Source organism: Pavona decussata, unplaced genomic scaffold, assembly GCF_977016875.1.
Source record: "Pavona decussata unplaced genomic scaffold, jaPavDecu1.1 SCAFFOLD_281, whole genome shotgun sequence".
In the NCBI taxonomy this organism is placed as follows: domain Eukaryota; kingdom Metazoa; phylum Cnidaria; class Anthozoa; order Scleractinia; family Agariciidae; genus Pavona; species Pavona decussata.
The window spans coordinates 123039-141920 of NW_028145682.1; the positions used below are offsets into that span (position 1 = coordinate 123039).

General features: G+C 38.5%; 1 protein-coding gene across 1 annotated transcript; it reads left to right on the top strand.

Moving 5' to 3' along the window:
- Window positions 1-350: 350 nt before the first annotated feature.
- LOC146455209 (uncharacterized) lies at window positions 351-18449 on the top strand. Its single transcript, XM_085094485.1, has 10 exons — window positions 351-456; window positions 1799-1883; window positions 3280-3363; window positions 7966-8209; window positions 8580-8739; window positions 11074-11303; window positions 12110-12169; window positions 12633-15140; window positions 16592-16771; window positions 17381-18449. Exons 2-10 carry the CDS (start codon window positions 1806-1808, stop codon window positions 17590-17592), a joined length of 3756 nt encoding a protein of 1251 aa, XP_084950611.1. The 5' UTR covers window positions 351-456; window positions 1799-1805; the 3' UTR covers window positions 17593-18449.
- The last annotated feature ends 433 nt before the right edge of the window (window positions 18450-18882 follow it).

Below are 18882 nucleotides of genomic sequence, written 5' to 3' on the forward strand. Positions count from 1 at the left end.
GTTTTCCCGGGTAGGCGTGTTACCTTTGCCTGACGTGTTTACAAGGCGAAACATAGTCCTGTCTGTTAGAAACCCCCCCCCCCCCCCCCCCTGCCGCGCAATCTGCCTGGCGAATTTGACAACGATAAAAGGAAAAAAAATCAAAAAGGACAAAAAAATCCGACAGTAGGGATAGCCTACCTACATGAAAACTTTAAACAACTATCTTTTGAAACTCAGTTGTTCTGAATTTCGCGCGGTTTACAAAAGCCAAGTACTCGTGTTAAAACTATTTGCAGGAACCTGTTTATATCAAGCAACTGTGGTGCCCTGCTGACCTACCTCGACACAAGAAAGGATAGGAATTGTTAAATACTTAATTTGAGTGAGAAAGTTTTTCTCCGACTTTACAATGCTATATATCGGTCATAAAAGTTGGTAGAACCATGGAGACAATTCGTAAGAGTTAAATTCAAGGTAACGCTAATAGTTTATGCCTTATAATTACTTTAAATTCAAGGAAATTGTTTTAAAGGTTCGCCATTTCCCAACATTTCAAAGAAACCTTGTTTTGAAGAACACCCGTTGGCTAGGTCCGTTGGCTTGGTTTGGCGAATTTAAATTATGTTGACATTCTACATACAACTACATTCCATTTAAAAGCTAAATTGATATCACTATAAACTGGTTGACTGCAATTTAGCTTCTATTTGATTTTTCTTAGTCACTTTTGGCGCTTTTTGTTGCTACTCCATTCATACGATTATTTACCTGTTATTTTCTCTTAGTGGTAAACACACTGTAGTTACTCTTTATACCAGTTTGCGTTACAAATCAATAAAGAAGTATAAACTAAGGGCCGGGATGTTTGACTCAGGACGGGATAATAATACTGTGCAAAGCTAGTAAACTTATATACTAGACAAATTTAAAATGAAGCATCTAACAGCATGTGCTGGCTCGAAAATGCCAAATTGATTCCAGGTTCTCGACTGTCTGAATTCCCCAGTCAACACTGATCTGCTCCTTCTATAGATATTGTTATCCCCGATCGCAGCAAATTGAGAAGACTTTTGCCTTTATACCCATTACTGTTTTTTAAACAAAAAATGCGCATAATTTCATTGTAAAACGAATTTAGAACGCATTAGCATTGATTAAAATCAGTGTATGTTGGTGGAGAGTTAAAGCCTGGCACAATTATATACATAGATTATGACACCTTCCAGCAGTTTGGGAGAACGCTGACTTGTTTGATACAATGGACATCTAAAAGATTTGTAGATTTTTCTCACTGTATTTATTCACCCAGTTCGCTGTTTACAGGGTTTGATCACTGTTGAGTAAATGCACTTAACTCTGACCACAATTGTATAATAACGCGAGCAACGTGTAAATCAAGTTTTTCATGCAATGTCCCCGATTGCTTCATACTATCACACCGGGATAGGCTTTAAGGAAACCAGAGAGGGAAGGGGGGGGGGGGGGGGGGGAGGGGTTAATTCGGTTACGAAATTTGCTGTGAACTTTGCTTCCCATATTAGCAGTTAATTAACTAGGTCAAAAAAATTGTATTTAATTTAACACGTTTTGGATCAAAGTTTTGCTAGCTCCACATATGCCAGGGCAATTTTGTTACGTGAAGCAGGACATATTGTTTCCTAATTATATTAGGTAAGGACTTGGGTAAGGCATATTATTGCTTGATAGCTTAGCCGGCATGCGTATAATTTCTGTGCGTGTGTGAGTTTTGATAAAAATTACACGAAATGCGCAAAGCATATCTCAGTTTTCTTTCCCTTTGTTCTTAAACATTCAGGTAACCGATGTCAGCCCACAATAACAGAACCACCATGAAGAGGTTTATGGTATTCGTGTTAGTAACAACTGTTTTAGTTCGAAAGGTAACCTTTGTTTTCCTAGTAATAGCACAATAGAGTAAAATTCGGTAATTACGAAGACGAAGACATGGCTCTCGCCCGCTCTTGATGGTGCGCAAAACTTAGAAGTAAGAACAAATTTGGCTACTAATGAGATTGCATGCTTAAGATCAAGCAGGAATCTTGCCCATGAATAAATTGAAAAGCCGAATTTCTTTGGTAGGTGTTCACTTCTGAACCTTCATAACTCTAAGGGGGTTTTTACGTGATACCGGCGCGACGGTCATTTATAAGAACCTTTTCTTATATAAGAACGTTAAGGCTGAGATTAACTAAAAGTTTAGAACATACTAAGAACATTACCCAGGCTGAGAGTCAGTTAAGAATATTTTTATTTTAATTTTTAATGCGGATAAAATAATACATGTAAAACTTCGGTCTATATTGTCCAATTAACCCAAATAATAGGTGTCTTGGTCATGTCCGCATAGATTTATTGAGTGTACCAGAGTGAGTCATGCCGATGCGAGTTCACACTGGACCGAAATTTTCATTCCGGTACGAAAACTCATTTCGATGTTATATAAACTAGCTACGACTGATCGTTCCGGCATAAGATGTCTCTCCCGGTAGTCTGGAAAGGATAGCGCATGCGTAATCTTCGACATTCAATCCAAGATGGCGTCACAATCACGTCGGTAGCCACGAAGGGTCCCTTCATGAAAACACGGTATGAAATCATAATGCCATACCGGTATGAAACTCGCACCGGTGCAAGTTTTCGCATGTAACCCCCCACCCTAAATTTCAGAAATCTACTCTGTTGGAAATATACCAAATAAAAATTGGTGGTAACTCACTCAACGATAATTATAGAAAGCTCTTATTGTGTGGCATTTTTTTTTTCTCTAAAGAGAAGCCTAGTTATCTTTAAAAAATGTGTGCTTACCTACAATTTTCTTTTTAGATTTGACAAACCCTTGATATGACCTACGTTTCCCGCACAGTTATAAAATGCCCAAAAATATCTTTGTTTACATTTTTGTCTACTTTTTTAAGAGACCGTCGTCAAGAACCTTGCAGCAGTTTTATACTTATTGCATTATAATGATGATTTATCTCTTGTTTACACTTGTAAGGCAGACAGAAATGGAAACACAAGTGCACGCAAATGCAGACATTTTTGGGTTTGCGTCGCATGGTGGCATTGCTAACAGAAGAACAAGCCCAGAAACAAGTACCAAACGCGTGGCTTCTATCTTGGGAAGCCATTTTACTGCTCACGCCTCACGTTATTGTTTGGTTTTCGCAGTACATGTTAACATCCCTTGCGTTTGAGTTCAAATGGGCGTTTACTTTTGTGTCTCATGTGTGAACCAGGTAACTGTAAAACAATCAAACTAATTTCTTAAATCAACAGAATTCTGCAGTGGTGAAGAGAGACACAACTCTCGACAATGTCAAGGCAATGTACAATCGATTTGTAAGTCCATCGACGGGAAAGGTTAGTAACAACAAATGTAGATACCATGTAAGCAGAGCGTTTCTTTCTGCAAATCTTTTCGCATGTCCGAAGTCGTTATCGTGTGTTATTTCGCGTAGTTGACGCTAAACAAGCCAACTACACTAAATACCAGAGACGCGAACGTCACTTAAAACATGCTTAGAGACTTGCCAGACAGAAAAGCTCTTCTAGCAGAGCACATATTACATATTCCGGTACATGTATGTTACACTTGGTTTCTCTTGGGCTGATCGCATATTTTGCCTCTAATTTGCGCCTCTGGCTGAAAATCACATCAAGAAAGTGACAAGTCGCCCAGCCTTCCTCGCTTTTAATTGTAATTCCTCGCTCACTCCAGACGTACCGCGCGCATCTGAACAACGTTCCAACTAAAAATATACGGAATATTTTACATTCTATTTTACATTCAATGATTAACAGCGTTTTTAGCTACACGGTAATGTCAACAGTCTATTTATCTTCTACTTCAGTTCTTTCTTCATCCGAATCGCTCATTTCTTCTTCTTGTAGATGTAGCTCTTTCAAAACATCTTTCGTGCAGTCATGGAACTGTGTGGCATAGGTGTTTAAAATCATATTTTTACAATTGAATTTTATTTTAAAGTACAATATTGCAGTAGCATTTGATTGATTTGCAGTATTTGCTTGATTTGTCTGATTATCGACGCTATTTCTATTACATAATTGCAAATCATAATTGTAAATCAATCGTTATTTAAGTGATCATTCAATAAAAAATGGTTTTCTAAGTCTGTCTTTTGTCAATTTTCGCGAAATTAAATGCCCTAAATTTATCATTTTTTGCAAAATCGCGAAAATTAATGCTCGCGAAATATTCGTGTTCCAAATTCGCGAAATTAAGTGCCCGCGAAAATTAGTACGAATAAGGTACAAATAAATGTACCCTATATTTTAAAAGAGGTCGGCAAACTTAATATTCTCTAAAAAGTTTAAGCATGGTATATTAAATAGTTTCTGAGAGATGAATTTTTAATACAAAGAATGTATGTCTGGGTGGCAGCTCTTGCCATCCAACCATATATTGTTTGTAAATTCCACAGTTTCTGAAAGCTAATTTCTCAAACGCGTCAATAATTCCTCAAGAGAAAACAAAGAAGTCACTACTGTGACCGTGGTTTGGGTATTTGTTTCTAATTAGCATAAAATTGTGCCTACTTTAGTCTTGAATTTCTCCAAAACTTATTGATTATTGAAAATTATTGAGAAGCCATATCACACTCGAAAGTGTCAAATAGAAGAATGATCCTCACAGTTGGTACTCAACGGAGGGGTTCATGGTTCTGTGCATGTCCATGGATCAAAATACTTTTTCGCCTTTGCTCGTTATGACCCAAGCCTGTTTAATTCAATTCGTTGTTTATGAACCATTCGGAAGGGAATAGGTAACTCGGGTGGTCCTTTTTTTATATGATTGCCTTATTTCGCATGCAAATAACTGTAAACACATCAACCGTGGAATAAATCCTACGGGTCAACGCTAAATTCAATATCGACAATATGAGTACAATCCAGAAGCATTTTCTGTGAATTTTGGTCATCAGTCATTTTGATTGGACCAATTAAAGAATGTAATTACTGAAGTACATGTGAGTGGGATTTGTAAGGCCATGAAGTTGATAAGAAAGAGAAAAAAGCATTTAGATTCATGGCATGCGCTTTAATGTGAATCCCTCCCTTTAAGCAGTTGCGAAAAGAAAGCCTGAAAGAAATTCAGGTTTGAGCGGGGTTCGAACCCATGACCTCTGCGATGCCGATGCAGTGCTCTACCAACTGAGCTACCAAGCCAACTGGGAGCTGATCATATTGTGAGTTCGTAATATACCAGTGAAGGATGAATAAATATATCTTATTCGATGGTTTTACATATAATACGCGCGGATATTTTGCGAGTTGCGTAGTATTTTTCCGAGCCCCGAAGGGGCGAGGAAAAATACGAGCAATGAGCAAAATGTCCGCGCGTATTATATGTAAAACCATCGAATAAGAGATTTATTATTCCACTACAGAAAGATTTGTTATTTTGGCTTTTCTGTTTTGGTAACAGTTTTGAAATACACCCGGCATTATCTGTCCATCGGTATATGGCGCGTACGAATGACGTAAACAACACAGAAAGCCAGTTAAATGTCTTTAATTTGATTGGATAAAATGAAAAGAAAAATGACAAGTGATTGGCATGCTAAAAACTTGTTTTCGAGCTTGCATCATTTCAAAAACTATTCTTCCATTGAAAGCCACGTTTTACAATAATTTTGTAATTCCAAAATATTCAAGAAAGTCTCAAAATCAGGGAAATGTCGTCAACTTATAGTGACAAATCCAGTTCCGATAAATCAGAACAACAAAAGTTCTTTATAGTTCATCATCACTATCTACAAGGGGCAAGATTCTCTTGAATTTCTTCTGTGGAACTGTGGCATGGACGGCAGCGGAGCCAGCATCGGCAGTGGTAAAGGTAAACTGGCAGTTATTAAAGACAGCTCCAGTGAACAAATGTTTGCCTTCACTTGCATCTCGCTGTGGATCAGCTCTTGGCGTCAGTATTTGGCTTTCAGCGACAGATTTCTCACGTGCATCACATACCTCGATGAAGCTGCTGAGTTTCAAGGACATGTCCTTCTGCTGCTCTGTGGACGTACTGGAATAGCTGTCTAAAGACTTAAGGTTTCTTTGTCCAGCAAGTGCAATGATGTTTAAAGGCTCCACATTTTCCTTTCTGAGCGTTGAAATCATCGTCCTACGGACCGAATGGTTGGTGTGCCTGCCTGTCAACCCGGCGGCCTCGCTCATGGATTTCATAAATGAACCGAGCGAATTTTTTCCCAGAGGCTGTTTCTTGAACCAGATATCGGATGATGGCTTAACAATGGACGCCAGATAAAATGGGGAATCTGCAGCAGCCATTTCAGGCGGTCGTCTTGCCAGATATTCTTTAAAGATGCTCACAGGACAACGTGATCCGCCAGTTGCGTACATTTTGGGGTTGAACGTGCGGTCAGGGACAAATTCGTGTTCTCCAGTACGAGTCTTGCTTCCACGCTCAGTTATCCACTCGACATAATCTCTTCCTTGGGGGCCGTCTTCGCATTTTATTTGGAAGTCTCCAAACTTTACTCGGTGATGTTCGTCACGAGCTCTCCAACCAAAGAACAGGGTGTTGTTAAACCAGACTGTACGTAAAAGGCTTTGCGGTGTGTGGTATCCTAATTGTTTCTCGTCCCACAGCTTCTGAATCTGATTTTCGCTCAGTCCGAGAGCTTTGTTTGGCTTTTGCCCTTTGCCGGTACGGCGAAGCTGTTTTCGTTTTGAAGATAGAGCTTCTCTGACCTTCGTGAACTGTCTGTCTGTGAGTATACTGTATTGTTTTTCTTTTTCCCTTAAGAAGCGGTCGAAACTTCGTAACATAGACGTCAACGTATCAGGTTCATATTCGTCCCCATTCGTCTTACGTACGTTTAAAAAAAAGTGAGCCAAAACTTTGTCCAGTTCTTGTTCTGGTATGTTTTCAATAGTTCTTGTTTCGTTGACATTTTTTGCCCATCTGTAAAACACATTAAGGTCACTTTGCGTCTTTTTAGTTGTGTTTTTGTTTCTGTTCTCAGCAATAAAATTGTCAATGTCTTCGTCGTTCAGTTGTCCGCTTACTGTTTGTTCTGTTTGCTCGGTAATTGTAGCAACACCACCTGTTTCAGTAGTTTCTGTTTGTTCAGTTAAATAGTCTGTTTCTGTTAAGAGTTCGTCTTCTAAAAATTCAAGTCCAAAGGACCCAAACAAGTCAAAGTTGGGTTCGTCCAGTCCGGCCATTGTTGCTCCTTTTCCTGCCTTTTCCGTCCGTATTCGCTCTGTTGTAAACCGGTCAAACCGGTACACTACAGTGTATTACGGTCTCATATTTTGCGCGTTCTCTTGACCTTATTTGGTAAAATGACATAATAGTGGAATAATAAATCAATGTAAATATGTGAAACATATATTTTTTCGCAACTGCTTAACTTGCGTACTAACTGCGAGGATTTTTCTTCTATTTGATCTTTCGTCCGTAGTTCAAAATACATCCATATGTTTCGTATATTTACATTCGTTTACTCGAAAGTGTGTTTGATCAGATATCCAAACACCTCGAAGTCGTTTAAAAATATCTCGGCTACGCCTTTGTTTTTTTTAACCTACTTCGCAGTGTTTGAAGTAATAGATCAAACACACCTTCTCGTGTTTGATATATTTCTTCTCCAGGAATATTCCACATATTGCACTGGTATTCACCCTGATGACTACATGTATCATACACTTTATTATGGTACCCATTTGTTGGTAGCTCGTAGCTTATGTAGCTTATTAAGTGAGGCAGAGTGTAAACAATGGCATCAGCAAATAATCTCCTATTTACAGACCCGATCAATGTGTTTCCTAAAACTATAAAGTAACTAAATATCTATTGAGAAACAGAAATTCAGGTCTGGTAGCTTGTCGAGAGCTTCAAGACGAGTGCTGTTTGGACGTCAATCTACAGCAGCACGCAATAGTGTGTTACAATGACGATGTTAACTTTTAATTTTCAAGGCAAAATACGTCAGTGGTAGGAAAAACGCATGCTCAATGGACGTGCCTCCATCCGTTAATAACGCCCCAGGAATGGTAAGCGTGGCCGCCTCCAATGATGACTTCCAGTCCTCTTTAGGTTGTGGGGTATGCTTAAAGATTTCTGGTAGTGGCAAGCCCGCTACGGCAGACCTAGATGGCGCTCCACCTGTGAAGGGTATTTTGAACGGAATTGTTGTAGACCAGGACAATACACTAAATCAAGGTACTGTTATCACCTTGTGTCAGGGATTGTCTCATTTGCTTGAAATTGTTTGATGGTCTCTTATCAACAGGGAAAATGAGTAAAACAATTTGCCGATTTTACATTTCATGATATTATAAAATGTTATGTACATAATAAAGTAGAAGTACCAGAAAGCAAAACGGGAAACAGACAAACACACGAAAAAAGAAACACAAAAAAGAGTACACATAAAGGCTGTTGTTCTGGTATCTCGCACGTTCGGTGCCACTTGTGTAATACAGAAACAGAAACGCACGTAAAACCAAACATGGAATTTACTTACAAGCTGGTCTGTCAATTTGGGATACCATCTGGTAAACACTTTTTTCTTGATCTTTTAAATCGTTAGGGGATCTGGCCCTCCTACCTCCTCAGAGCGGCAGTGGATTATGGGAAATCAATTTTAAAGCTGTAGACTGCCCAACAGGCTTGGGTGCGGCAGGGTTCATACAGTTCCGGTTTACTGGTAGCAACGAAATGTATTTCAAGTTACAAGCAGTGAATGCAAAGTTAGTATTATAAAATTACCATTGTTGTTACAAAATTAACTCAGCTTTGGGGCATTTTGACCCTGGCAGAGGGTCACCTGACCCTCTTGCGCCCCCTACCTACCTTTTCTCCTCCTCCCCTCTCCCATCTTCCCCCACCCTCTTCTTCCGCCCAAGAGTATTTTTAAATAGGTGAGAGCCTATTTTTAAATAGCTTAATTTTAAACCTATAACTATGGCGCACTTGGAGTACCTTGTAAACTTAAAGCTATGTCCTATGAGGTCCACAAATTGATATCATTTCATCATATGCCGCCACGCGTTCTGCACATCTTAGTGTTGCTACTAAAGCTCAGAAAACCGTCCAAAGTAATCAAAAGCAATAAAAGAACGACAAAATGATATGGTATGTAAACGTTATGAGGACAAAATTAAAATTTTTAGTTATAAAAATAGGTAAAACAAATCCAAATTCAGCATTTCATAGCAGACTAGAGCGTGTTACTGCGGAAATAAGAAATTGCAGTTAACGGTGAAATATTATCCCGAATTGTTGCGAGATAAATTTTCTGGGCCACGGGAGTCCACAAGTTAAATATGGTTTATTCATAAATGCTCATCTGTATATTGCTGACTGAGTACTAATTTTGTATAGATTATCAACAGATTTGTCGATAGGCCTTTAAATCTTGAAATTTCTCGATTTTCTTCATTTTATGGGCTTCCTATCAAAGAATTGACTTGTCTGATTCAAGATGGCTGCCGTTCAGAAATCATATCGTGACCCTCACGTGGCGTGGTGCCATCGTTCCATGTTGCACACTTCATATAATGTATACATTTCTACATGTGCCACTAAACCATGAATTTGACTCTTAAAATGCTGCACGACGAATGCCTAGAGTAACTAGGGTTAAGAAACAAGGAAATATCATTGTGTAGTGACAGAAAACTGCTTAAACGAGCGTTCATTTACATGGCTAATGAATCGAGATATTTAATGGTCGCTTATGGGTGGTGGCAATGTCGTACCTAATTCGGCTCTTCTCCTACCCAAAGGGCAGAAATTTTGTGGTAAAAAGCAGAGCCTTTACCAGGGCAGCCAATCCCCAGAGTCCCTCTAGGTGACTAGTCGCTATCCAAAAGGACATAAGGACTGTAGGTCCGACTTGGGGGCACTCACATACTCCTCGTAAGGTTAACTCCCTCGTTCTTCGCTCTTGTGCTATACAGATAGGGCCGCCCTGTATCCCAACCCCAAATGTGTCGTTTAATCCCCGTTTGTTACATTTACATTCTCTCATTATCACACCGAGAACCATACAGCCGAATGAGTCCTTAGGAAATTATACATTAAAAGTTTCCTCATTGTGACTACTATTATAGTAAACTCTTCATGAAAAATCTATCTGTGATCTAAAGGGATATCTGCACCGTAATGGACTCTTCTTGTATGCATATAAAATATTCCTCTTTATATCTTTTGATACATACAGGCCTAATAGGAAGAGCACAAACTATATTAAGAGTATTTCACTAACCTTGCAGCTACTTTCTTATTTTTCTTTATTCTTAGGAAACTACAGGGTAATGATGCGCAATTACATTGCATGGGTAGATAATGTGTCACCGGGAGTTATCCCGTCGTTGTCAGGGGATACAGAGCTAATAGTACTTTCGTCTAAGTGGAAGTTGTATGCTCATCATATTCATGAAGAGCACAAAAAGTTAAAAATCATAATCAACCCAACTTCTCATACATCTTATGAAAGGAAAATGACAGATACAGGTTCAAAACAATTCTGCAAACCAAATGGAAAAGGTATTCAAAACTTTGAGTCCTTAGAAAAAAAAAAATATCACAATTGGCAGCAAAAATCGCGAGAAAGGGAGAGAGTAAACCACAACCTAAAATTCAACTGGCAAGATACAATTCTCTGTTAGCAATAGAAATCAGAGCCAAAAACAGCTTTAATCATATTAGGTATCCTAGCTGCCGCAATGCATTTTTTTTTGTGTAATTGGCTTCACCCCTCCCAAAAGCATACCTTTACCATTCCTCTCTCGCCACAGCACATGCGCAATAAACTACTTCTTTTGTCTATAACATCAGAGTTTTTAAAGAATAAATTATTTAACTTAACAACATGATAACTCTTTGCATCAATTCGAAACTCGGAAAAAAAAATCCGAGCTTTTGTGGTTGTTTTAATTTTGTCCTATAAATTATACTGTTGATTTTCGAATTCTGTATGTTATCTGATTTCTTTATTCGTTGATGTTTTAGTTGATCGTTTCTTAGTTTAGGCCATAACAAAGAAGTAAGTTATTCAATCAGTATTATGTTTCTCTTAGGGTTCCCATTGCTGGTATCGAAGCATTTGAACGAGTCAAAGGCAAATGGTTTTGTCTAACGAGGAGCCCAGATAACTTCTTCACAAGCGAAGGGATGGGCGCAGTATCATTTCCTCTCAAGGTTCGCCTGACGAGTATTATGAATGAACAGTTAGAAGCAGTAGTTGAAGCGCTGAAAAACGACGTTATAATAAGTTCTGACATCCAGTTCTCGGACTCCGGAGTAAGAGGTGAGAGAATAACCTTAGAAGTTTGCTTTTAGGCTTTTCTCAGTTTATTGTAGGCAAAATTGCAAAGTAAGCTAACGCATAAATAAAACTGGTTGTGCTTCGTTCTCGACGATTGTCTTAAGCCGGAAGTGAGGGCGTGATTGTGTTAAGAAGAACGCTTGGGTGAAACGTTTTAAGAAAAGAAGGCCATTATGCTTCAATCTCGAGACCCATTGCATTTAAAAGGAGCTTCACTTGTTATTACTATGCCCCCCCCCCCCCCCCCCCCGAAGAACAGTTAGTAGCTAAATGATTTAATTCCTTTTTGAAAGTGTGCTGTTAATATAAAGCAAATAATCTAAATAAAGAGCAAGGCTGATTTCACGGTCAGGGAGGTATATTTTCCAATATTTCGAAAGGCACGGCCTTTCTTCTTCAGGGTATGTTCCTTCACTACAGGATCCGGTACTTTATTTTGTCACGGTGGTCCTTGCAAACACAGTTTATCACTGGTTTTTACTGTTAATATAACTATGCTTTGCAACGTATTTTATAAAACGACAGGAGGCAAACTCATTTGATGCTGTACATAAAACGGTTCCCTGCCGTCTTTAATAACTCATACATCCGAAAGGACCTTTTACTGATATCGAATCCCAAAATTATTTGCAAAGAAGATAGAACCATTTCTTATACGTCCATATATTTCTATCTTTCTTTGGATGTGGCAGTTGTTGTTGGTTTTCATCGTTTACTTTCTTTTATTTTTAAATGATTTATTTATAACTGCATGTTCGTTTGCTTTAAAACTTATTGGCTTTGCTTAGGTGGATCACCAGAAGGAATAAAATGTTTTGGTCAAGGTGATAGGCCAGAAGCTGGAGAAGGTGAGAACGCACGTCAAAATCACGTTATTTGCTAGTTTATTCTTAACATTTTTTCTGTATCTAAAGGGAAACAAACAAATACAACAAATCTAAAAAGGTGGCTTGGCCGCGATGGGAGATGGAATGGGATGGGAGTTGCTGCCACTGAAGCTTTTGCTTAGCGTTTTGCTGTGTTAAAAGGCTTTGGTAAGCTCCTACCCTCAACAGATTATATGATGTCCGTTACAAGGACATCATGTGTTATAGTCTGTTATGGCGATGCAAAGAGGCTTATGGCGTCGTCAAAAGATTGCCTATCAGTCAAACGAATTTCATTCGAAGCATTTACAAACGCTTCCGGAATGAGTGGGAGCGGGCCAGAACCCCCCTTGTGCGCCAGACTAAATTGACAATAGGCTACAATATAAAATATCATTGTTTGGTATTAAGAGTGATGATGTCTTTATTCCGGTTTATCATACAGGCGATGAGGCCTTTTGCGTGTCAAAAGAAGATGGCATTTATGCTGATCCGTCTGATCAGACTGCTTTTTATATGTGTAAAGGCGAAAAGGCAACCAAGAAGTTTTGTCCAACAGGTCTTAAGTTTAACCCAATGATTTCCTCCTGTGATGTGCCAGAAGACGTTGGATTTACAGGAAATGACGCTGAATCACTAGAAAACTTTAATCCGAAAGGAAACACTAAGTGGACGCCGTTGCCAGGCAATGTTGGACTGAAGGTTCTTTCTGTTGGTGGTCCTGAAGAGTCTGAAAAACATGAGGACAAACCAGTTTTGCAGGATCAAAAACCGCATAAAATATTGTCTATCAATATTTTCAATGGTGCACACAGAATAACAAAAAATGCAACGGAGAGTGGATTTGAAAACGGTACCACTTTAGCAACCAGATTACCGAAGGTGAACACCAACCTCATCGACTCCACATGGCTCAGAGGATATAACAGTGTCGATTTAAAGAATGCATCAAATCGAACGACAGGTCAAAATACACCGACATCTGCTGCTGAAAAAATACAATCAGCTACAGTTGGCAAATTGAACGATTTTAATGATCAGCCGCGGGCACATTCTGAGAACATTCTGGGAAAATCGCTTTCGAAATTTCAGGATCACTTTGGAACAGACTCGGAAAATTCCGAACAACATTTGTTCCCCACAGATTTAAGTAGTGTTCAAGCAACTGGTAAAGGCGATTTTGTTACAGGCCGTCTTGGTATCTCTCCTCGCAAGTTCTTTGCAATAAACGTTTTCGGTTTGCACCCAAAAGAACGGACGTCAGAAACTCATATCCACCGTGGTAATCAGAATACGACAATCAGTGGATACCAGGACGTTGACCCAACACAACAGTCCAGGCACGCACCAATCATCGGTTCCAAAGTACCATTGCACCCTATTAGTGGTAAAACGAAAAATAAAGGAATTTTAAAAACTCCTGAGATGGAACCTGAGTTCAGTTCTTCTCAGCAAAATGAGCATACAGACCTTGCAATTGGAAGTAAACCATTCCAAGATGAGGTACTTACTCCTAATATTGCTACTTCGTCCCCACTACATTTTAAGCTAATGGTCAATATGGATCGTAGCGGTAGACAGCCCGTCATAAATTGTAACCTGTCCGAATGCCCTGAAAATGATTTCGCAATGAAAGATAATCCATCAAAAGTAAATGGGTCACAATCACAACAAAACGGCTCGTTGTTTGGATTCACTGGAAAACCTAATTACAAGCAGGACTCGCAAGAACAGAACAGTGGAAAAGAATTTCATATTACCTTAAAGACTGACGGGTCAGAGGGACTAAAAGGCTTACACGTGATCCCGGATCAAGAGAACGATCTGCAACAAATACCATTAAAAGTACAGGAGGTTAAAAATCCTTCTGAGCTTGAGAACATTTCACATGATCGGGATCAACCACAAGGTTATCAACGCAATGATGATACGAGAAAAACACCGTTAAATGAAGAAGACCGAGGAAAATTTGCTCTAAAAGCAGAAAACAACGTTTACACAATGGATGTCGAAGAAGAGGATCAAGAGGGAAAGCCAAATAATGAAACAAAAGCATTTCATCTTAAAGAAGATTCAACAAATGAGATTTATAGAAACAACAGCTTAGCAAACGGCAGATTTCCCGCGTCGAAATTTTATGAAGGCTACAGTAAGAATCTCACCGGCGAATCAAATAGGTACAACGGCAGCAAACTGGAAAATACGGATCGCATTCTACTTAAAGAAAAGTTTTCTGGAAGAGGGGTAGACAATAATATTTCCACAGGTCAGATAAACAGCAAACTCCAAATTAGTTCAATCCCCGATACCCTTCAACATAATCTCTCACCAGAGAAAGGTATGAAAACTCATTTTCACGGAGAAACGCAAAGGAATGATCAAGGCTATGTACAGGGTGTTAGCAATCGGCCACAGCTTAAGATTATTTTGAAAAATCCAGGGAAACTTGGCGTGATTATGAATCCGGGCTCGCAGTTAAAACGAACATCAGATGCTAGAGGGCATATTGTTCAAATTCTTAAAAACTTGATCGACAGGCCACTCAATTTAGGAAGGAATGGCAAAGACGTCGTGTCGAAGTTGTCCAGTCTTGTTAACAAACCGGCTAGCAGCGGCAAAGGAGATCAAGTAAAACAAACTGAGATGGAATCCATCAAGGACAGTGGCAGTATCGCTGAGAGCATCTTGGAAGCTAACAAGGAATACCTTGATGATGTTGCCATGCAGGGGATGGTTTTCAGTGATGGAGATCCTGAAAATGTGGGCATGAATGATATCGCTGATACTATTAAACAAGGTGATGTCTACTTGCATCAAATTTCTGAGTTTCCACAGTGGGAAAACTCAAAACTTGCTGGGAAGGGAACTGCCAGATACCACGGTCTAAGTCCAGAACAGAGCGAGTTGAAGCAAGATTTTCGAGATGACGAAACACAAGATGATGAGGATGGAAGTAAGCTTAAATCATTCAGTCTATTGTTCTTGCTGTGTTTACTAAAGCGTAATCCCTACGTATATGATATGAAATTACTCACATGAAACACACTCAGAGTTTTTTTTTTTTTGCGACGTTTATTTCTTCAATAACGTAAGCACGGACCCAATATTTCACCTTACAGAAGGGGGCTAAAAAGTACATAAAAAATGAAACATGTAAACTCCGAGTAAGTTTATTGCGTCAAAATATTAAAACGACAAGTGGCAAAACAAAGTTGTGAAAAGTTATATTTCGATCCGAACTATACCATCATGAGACTAAAAATACAAACATAGGAGATACCTCTTAAATACATGTGGTGTGTTAATAACAGTTAGAAAGCGAAACAAAAAGTACAGCCACAAGAAAAGCCAAAGTTCACTTATAAATTTCAATCCATTGTTAAAAGCAGTTTCAATTGCGGTGACAATCTGATACTGTGGTGTTGTTGCGGACTATTTTTTTTTTATTTGCTTCACATAACACAATAATTACAATATTGAACACTGCTTACACTATTTACAATAAATACCATACTTAAAATACTGACGATACCTATTGCTAACATTGTTAACAATACTAGCTATTTTCAAACATTCTTACGTTGCTTATGCTTTAAGTACACAATTACATCGGAAGAAACTTGTTTGGAAGATAATTGGCGTTATTGAGGCAGGATAAGCTACCGGATGAAGGACATAGAGAATATCAGGGGCGTTGGGAATAACGCTATTGTTGAAACGATAGTTTCTACGTGATATCGTGTAGGAATGACCATTGTTTGGGTAGAAAATTGTTTGCTTCTGCTTGTACTTGTATGTTGTAAACTGTCTTTAGGTATTTGAGAAATCCTTCCAATAGAGGTATAGATTCTATTGTTTTGCAGAGCCAGATATAGTGCCTGGCAATAAGAAAACAAACGTTGATCTGACGTTGAAGTTTAGAAGAGTCTGATCTCAGGCCTAGTGAAACAGTTATGTCTGCAGAGTAGCTACCGGGAATAATTTGACAAAGTTTTAATCGCGTTATGATGCTCTCCCAGAAGAGCGCTGTTTTGGGGCAGGACCAGAAAAGGTGTATGAGTTTTTCTGGTTCTTTTTTACAAAAGGAGCTGTTGGAGTTTTCTTTTATTCTTATCTTAGTTAAAAAAAGCATTCCTCTGTGCAAGATATTTTTTGTCCTTCATGACTCTGGTATACCTATAACTAAATACAGCACACGTCGTATATAATTCTCACATAGTTTCTCGTTATATAGGTGGTTTGCATCGCCGCCATGTTGGTGGGCAAAACAAAACTGAAAATTTGTTCAAATGTTTGTATAACAATGGCAGGTAACTCCCAGAGGACAAAAATGTCATTGTTCCTGTCCACCAACATGGCCGCCATGACGACACATCAATATGCCACTGATGTTTGTTTCTTTAGGTTCCAGTGCCAGTGGAATGGGAGAAAAGAACATCACTGTTTCCAATCATTTTGAAAAGAACAGTAGACATGGAGGGCACGGATCTGGAAATTTTTTTGACCTTCAAATTGAGGAACAGAACGTTGCGCCAGAAGTAAATCCTTACAAGGGAGGAATGCTGAAATCAAAATCCAACACAAGTATGAATAACATTAAAAAGTTAGTACTACAACAAACGTTTGGACTGGAAAAGGGCTTTAAACCGTGGGAAAATGGAAGTGAAAATTCCGATTTGTCAGTTTCTACTCAATTTGGTGTTGTTTGATGAAACGGGTCAAGTTCAATGCCGGCAGCCATGTGACACGACACAGACTAAAATATATATATATATATTTGAGGCCTTTACACTGTTATTCTTCAGTTTTCAGGCGGTGTACTTTCTTTCAACTTGAAGGGAATTATCTTACGCGGCAATTATTTTGGAAGGCCAATGTCTCTTGTAAAGCAGCTATTATTATTATTATTATTATTTTTTTTTTTTGGGGGGGGGGGGGGCATATTTTGACGGGAAACTATGACATGCTGTGACAACCGAGGTTTGACAGGCTTGTTCACCGCAACGTTTAGATTTTTGACAAAAAAAAAAAGAGAAAGAAAGAGACACAGAGAGCTATTTATCGATTACAAAATAAGACTAAAATATCTTAATGGAAGAAAAACGTAAGGAAGGGTTGCCAATCAGCCTGTAACCGAGGAAATATCTTGTTTCCATCTGCATTACTAATTTAGATTTTTGATCTTACTCAAAGGACTTAACTCCTTCTGCATCGGGAAGCCAAGTGGGACCTATGCAAATCCTTTTGAGCAGAAGAGCTTCTTGATATGCCTCAATGGAGTATCAGAGGAGAGGGAGTGCCCGGTCACTATGCTGTTTAACCCCAAGGAAAAAATATGCGATTTACCAGATAACAGTCAAACAAAGCAGAGAGACACTATAGGAAGTAAACACAGTGCGTCTTGAAGAAGATGTGCTTAGAAAGCACGAAGCACTGTTGACAATGAAATAACGAGAAAAAGTCCTTCTTCGGTTGTCGCTTAGACATAACCGCTGGATCAAAAGTAAAATTTTAATGGTAAATGAAAATCCAGGGCAATCTTGTGTCCGATCATTTTTTTTTTTTTTCTGAAAGGCAACTGACGTCACGGCTGGAAAAAAAGTGTAAAGTTGTTTGTTTTATTAGAACCCAGCGCCGACTCGAATTACCTTTTATGTCATTTGACATCATGACTGATGTATCGCTACTTTTTTTTTTTTTCTCACGCTTTATTTAAATACGCAAATACACTTAGGTTGCTTACACTTATATAAATTACTTACGCTTATACAGTATTTGAATTTTACAAAGTACTTTTCTGTTAAGTTTAAAGAGAAAAAAACGGCAACTAAGTAATCGAGAAAAAGAAAAGAAGAGAAGAAAAAAATATTAAGATAACAAAAGAAGTTAAACAAAAAAATACAAAATCGAGCCTACGCATTACCTTACAAATGAGAGTTAAGAAAAAAATGCATCACATCATTCATTTTGATTGAGAGCAGAAATTCCATTTAAGCACATTTTTCCAATTTCCATTGAATAGTAAGTTTGTTTACAAGTTCATCTGGAGACAATTCTTTCTGAAGGTGTTTAGAGGAGTAGATATATTGTTTGACCAAGATGATGAGCAAATCTAGCCGGCGTCTTTCGGGGTCCGAGAGCACATCAGTTGCATGATGTATATCACGAAAGACAATTTGTTCGTTCGAGAGTGTTATTGTAGTACCTTGGCACTGGTTGAACCACGATATGATTTGTGAGTAAAGTTTTACAGACTCCCTGCAATCAGTAAAGGTGTGTTCTATTGAATCATCACTAGAGCAATATATGCATTTATCGTTATCCACTAAATGAAATAGTTTGAGTATCGCTACTTTCAATTACCGTAAGTCTACAATGAAGCTCGTAACAATCAAGTTTCTTTAAATACTCTTGCTTTTAAGAGCGCCTGTCTGTAAAAATCAGACAAACTCTAAATTTCGTGGCAAGGGTGGAAAATTCGATTTCTTTCATATTTTAATGTCAGATAGGCTAGGATATAACTAAAATCACTGTATAGTTTTTTTGGTGAAATATCCTTTTATTCCAAAGAAAAATGCAAATAACGAAAATCCGTTAAAATCGTCATTTGAGGCGCTAACTTATTACACGGGTTTGAGAGCCTCGCGTGCGAGAACAAATCATTTTACCGCTTTTAAAACACTAAAATATTTTTT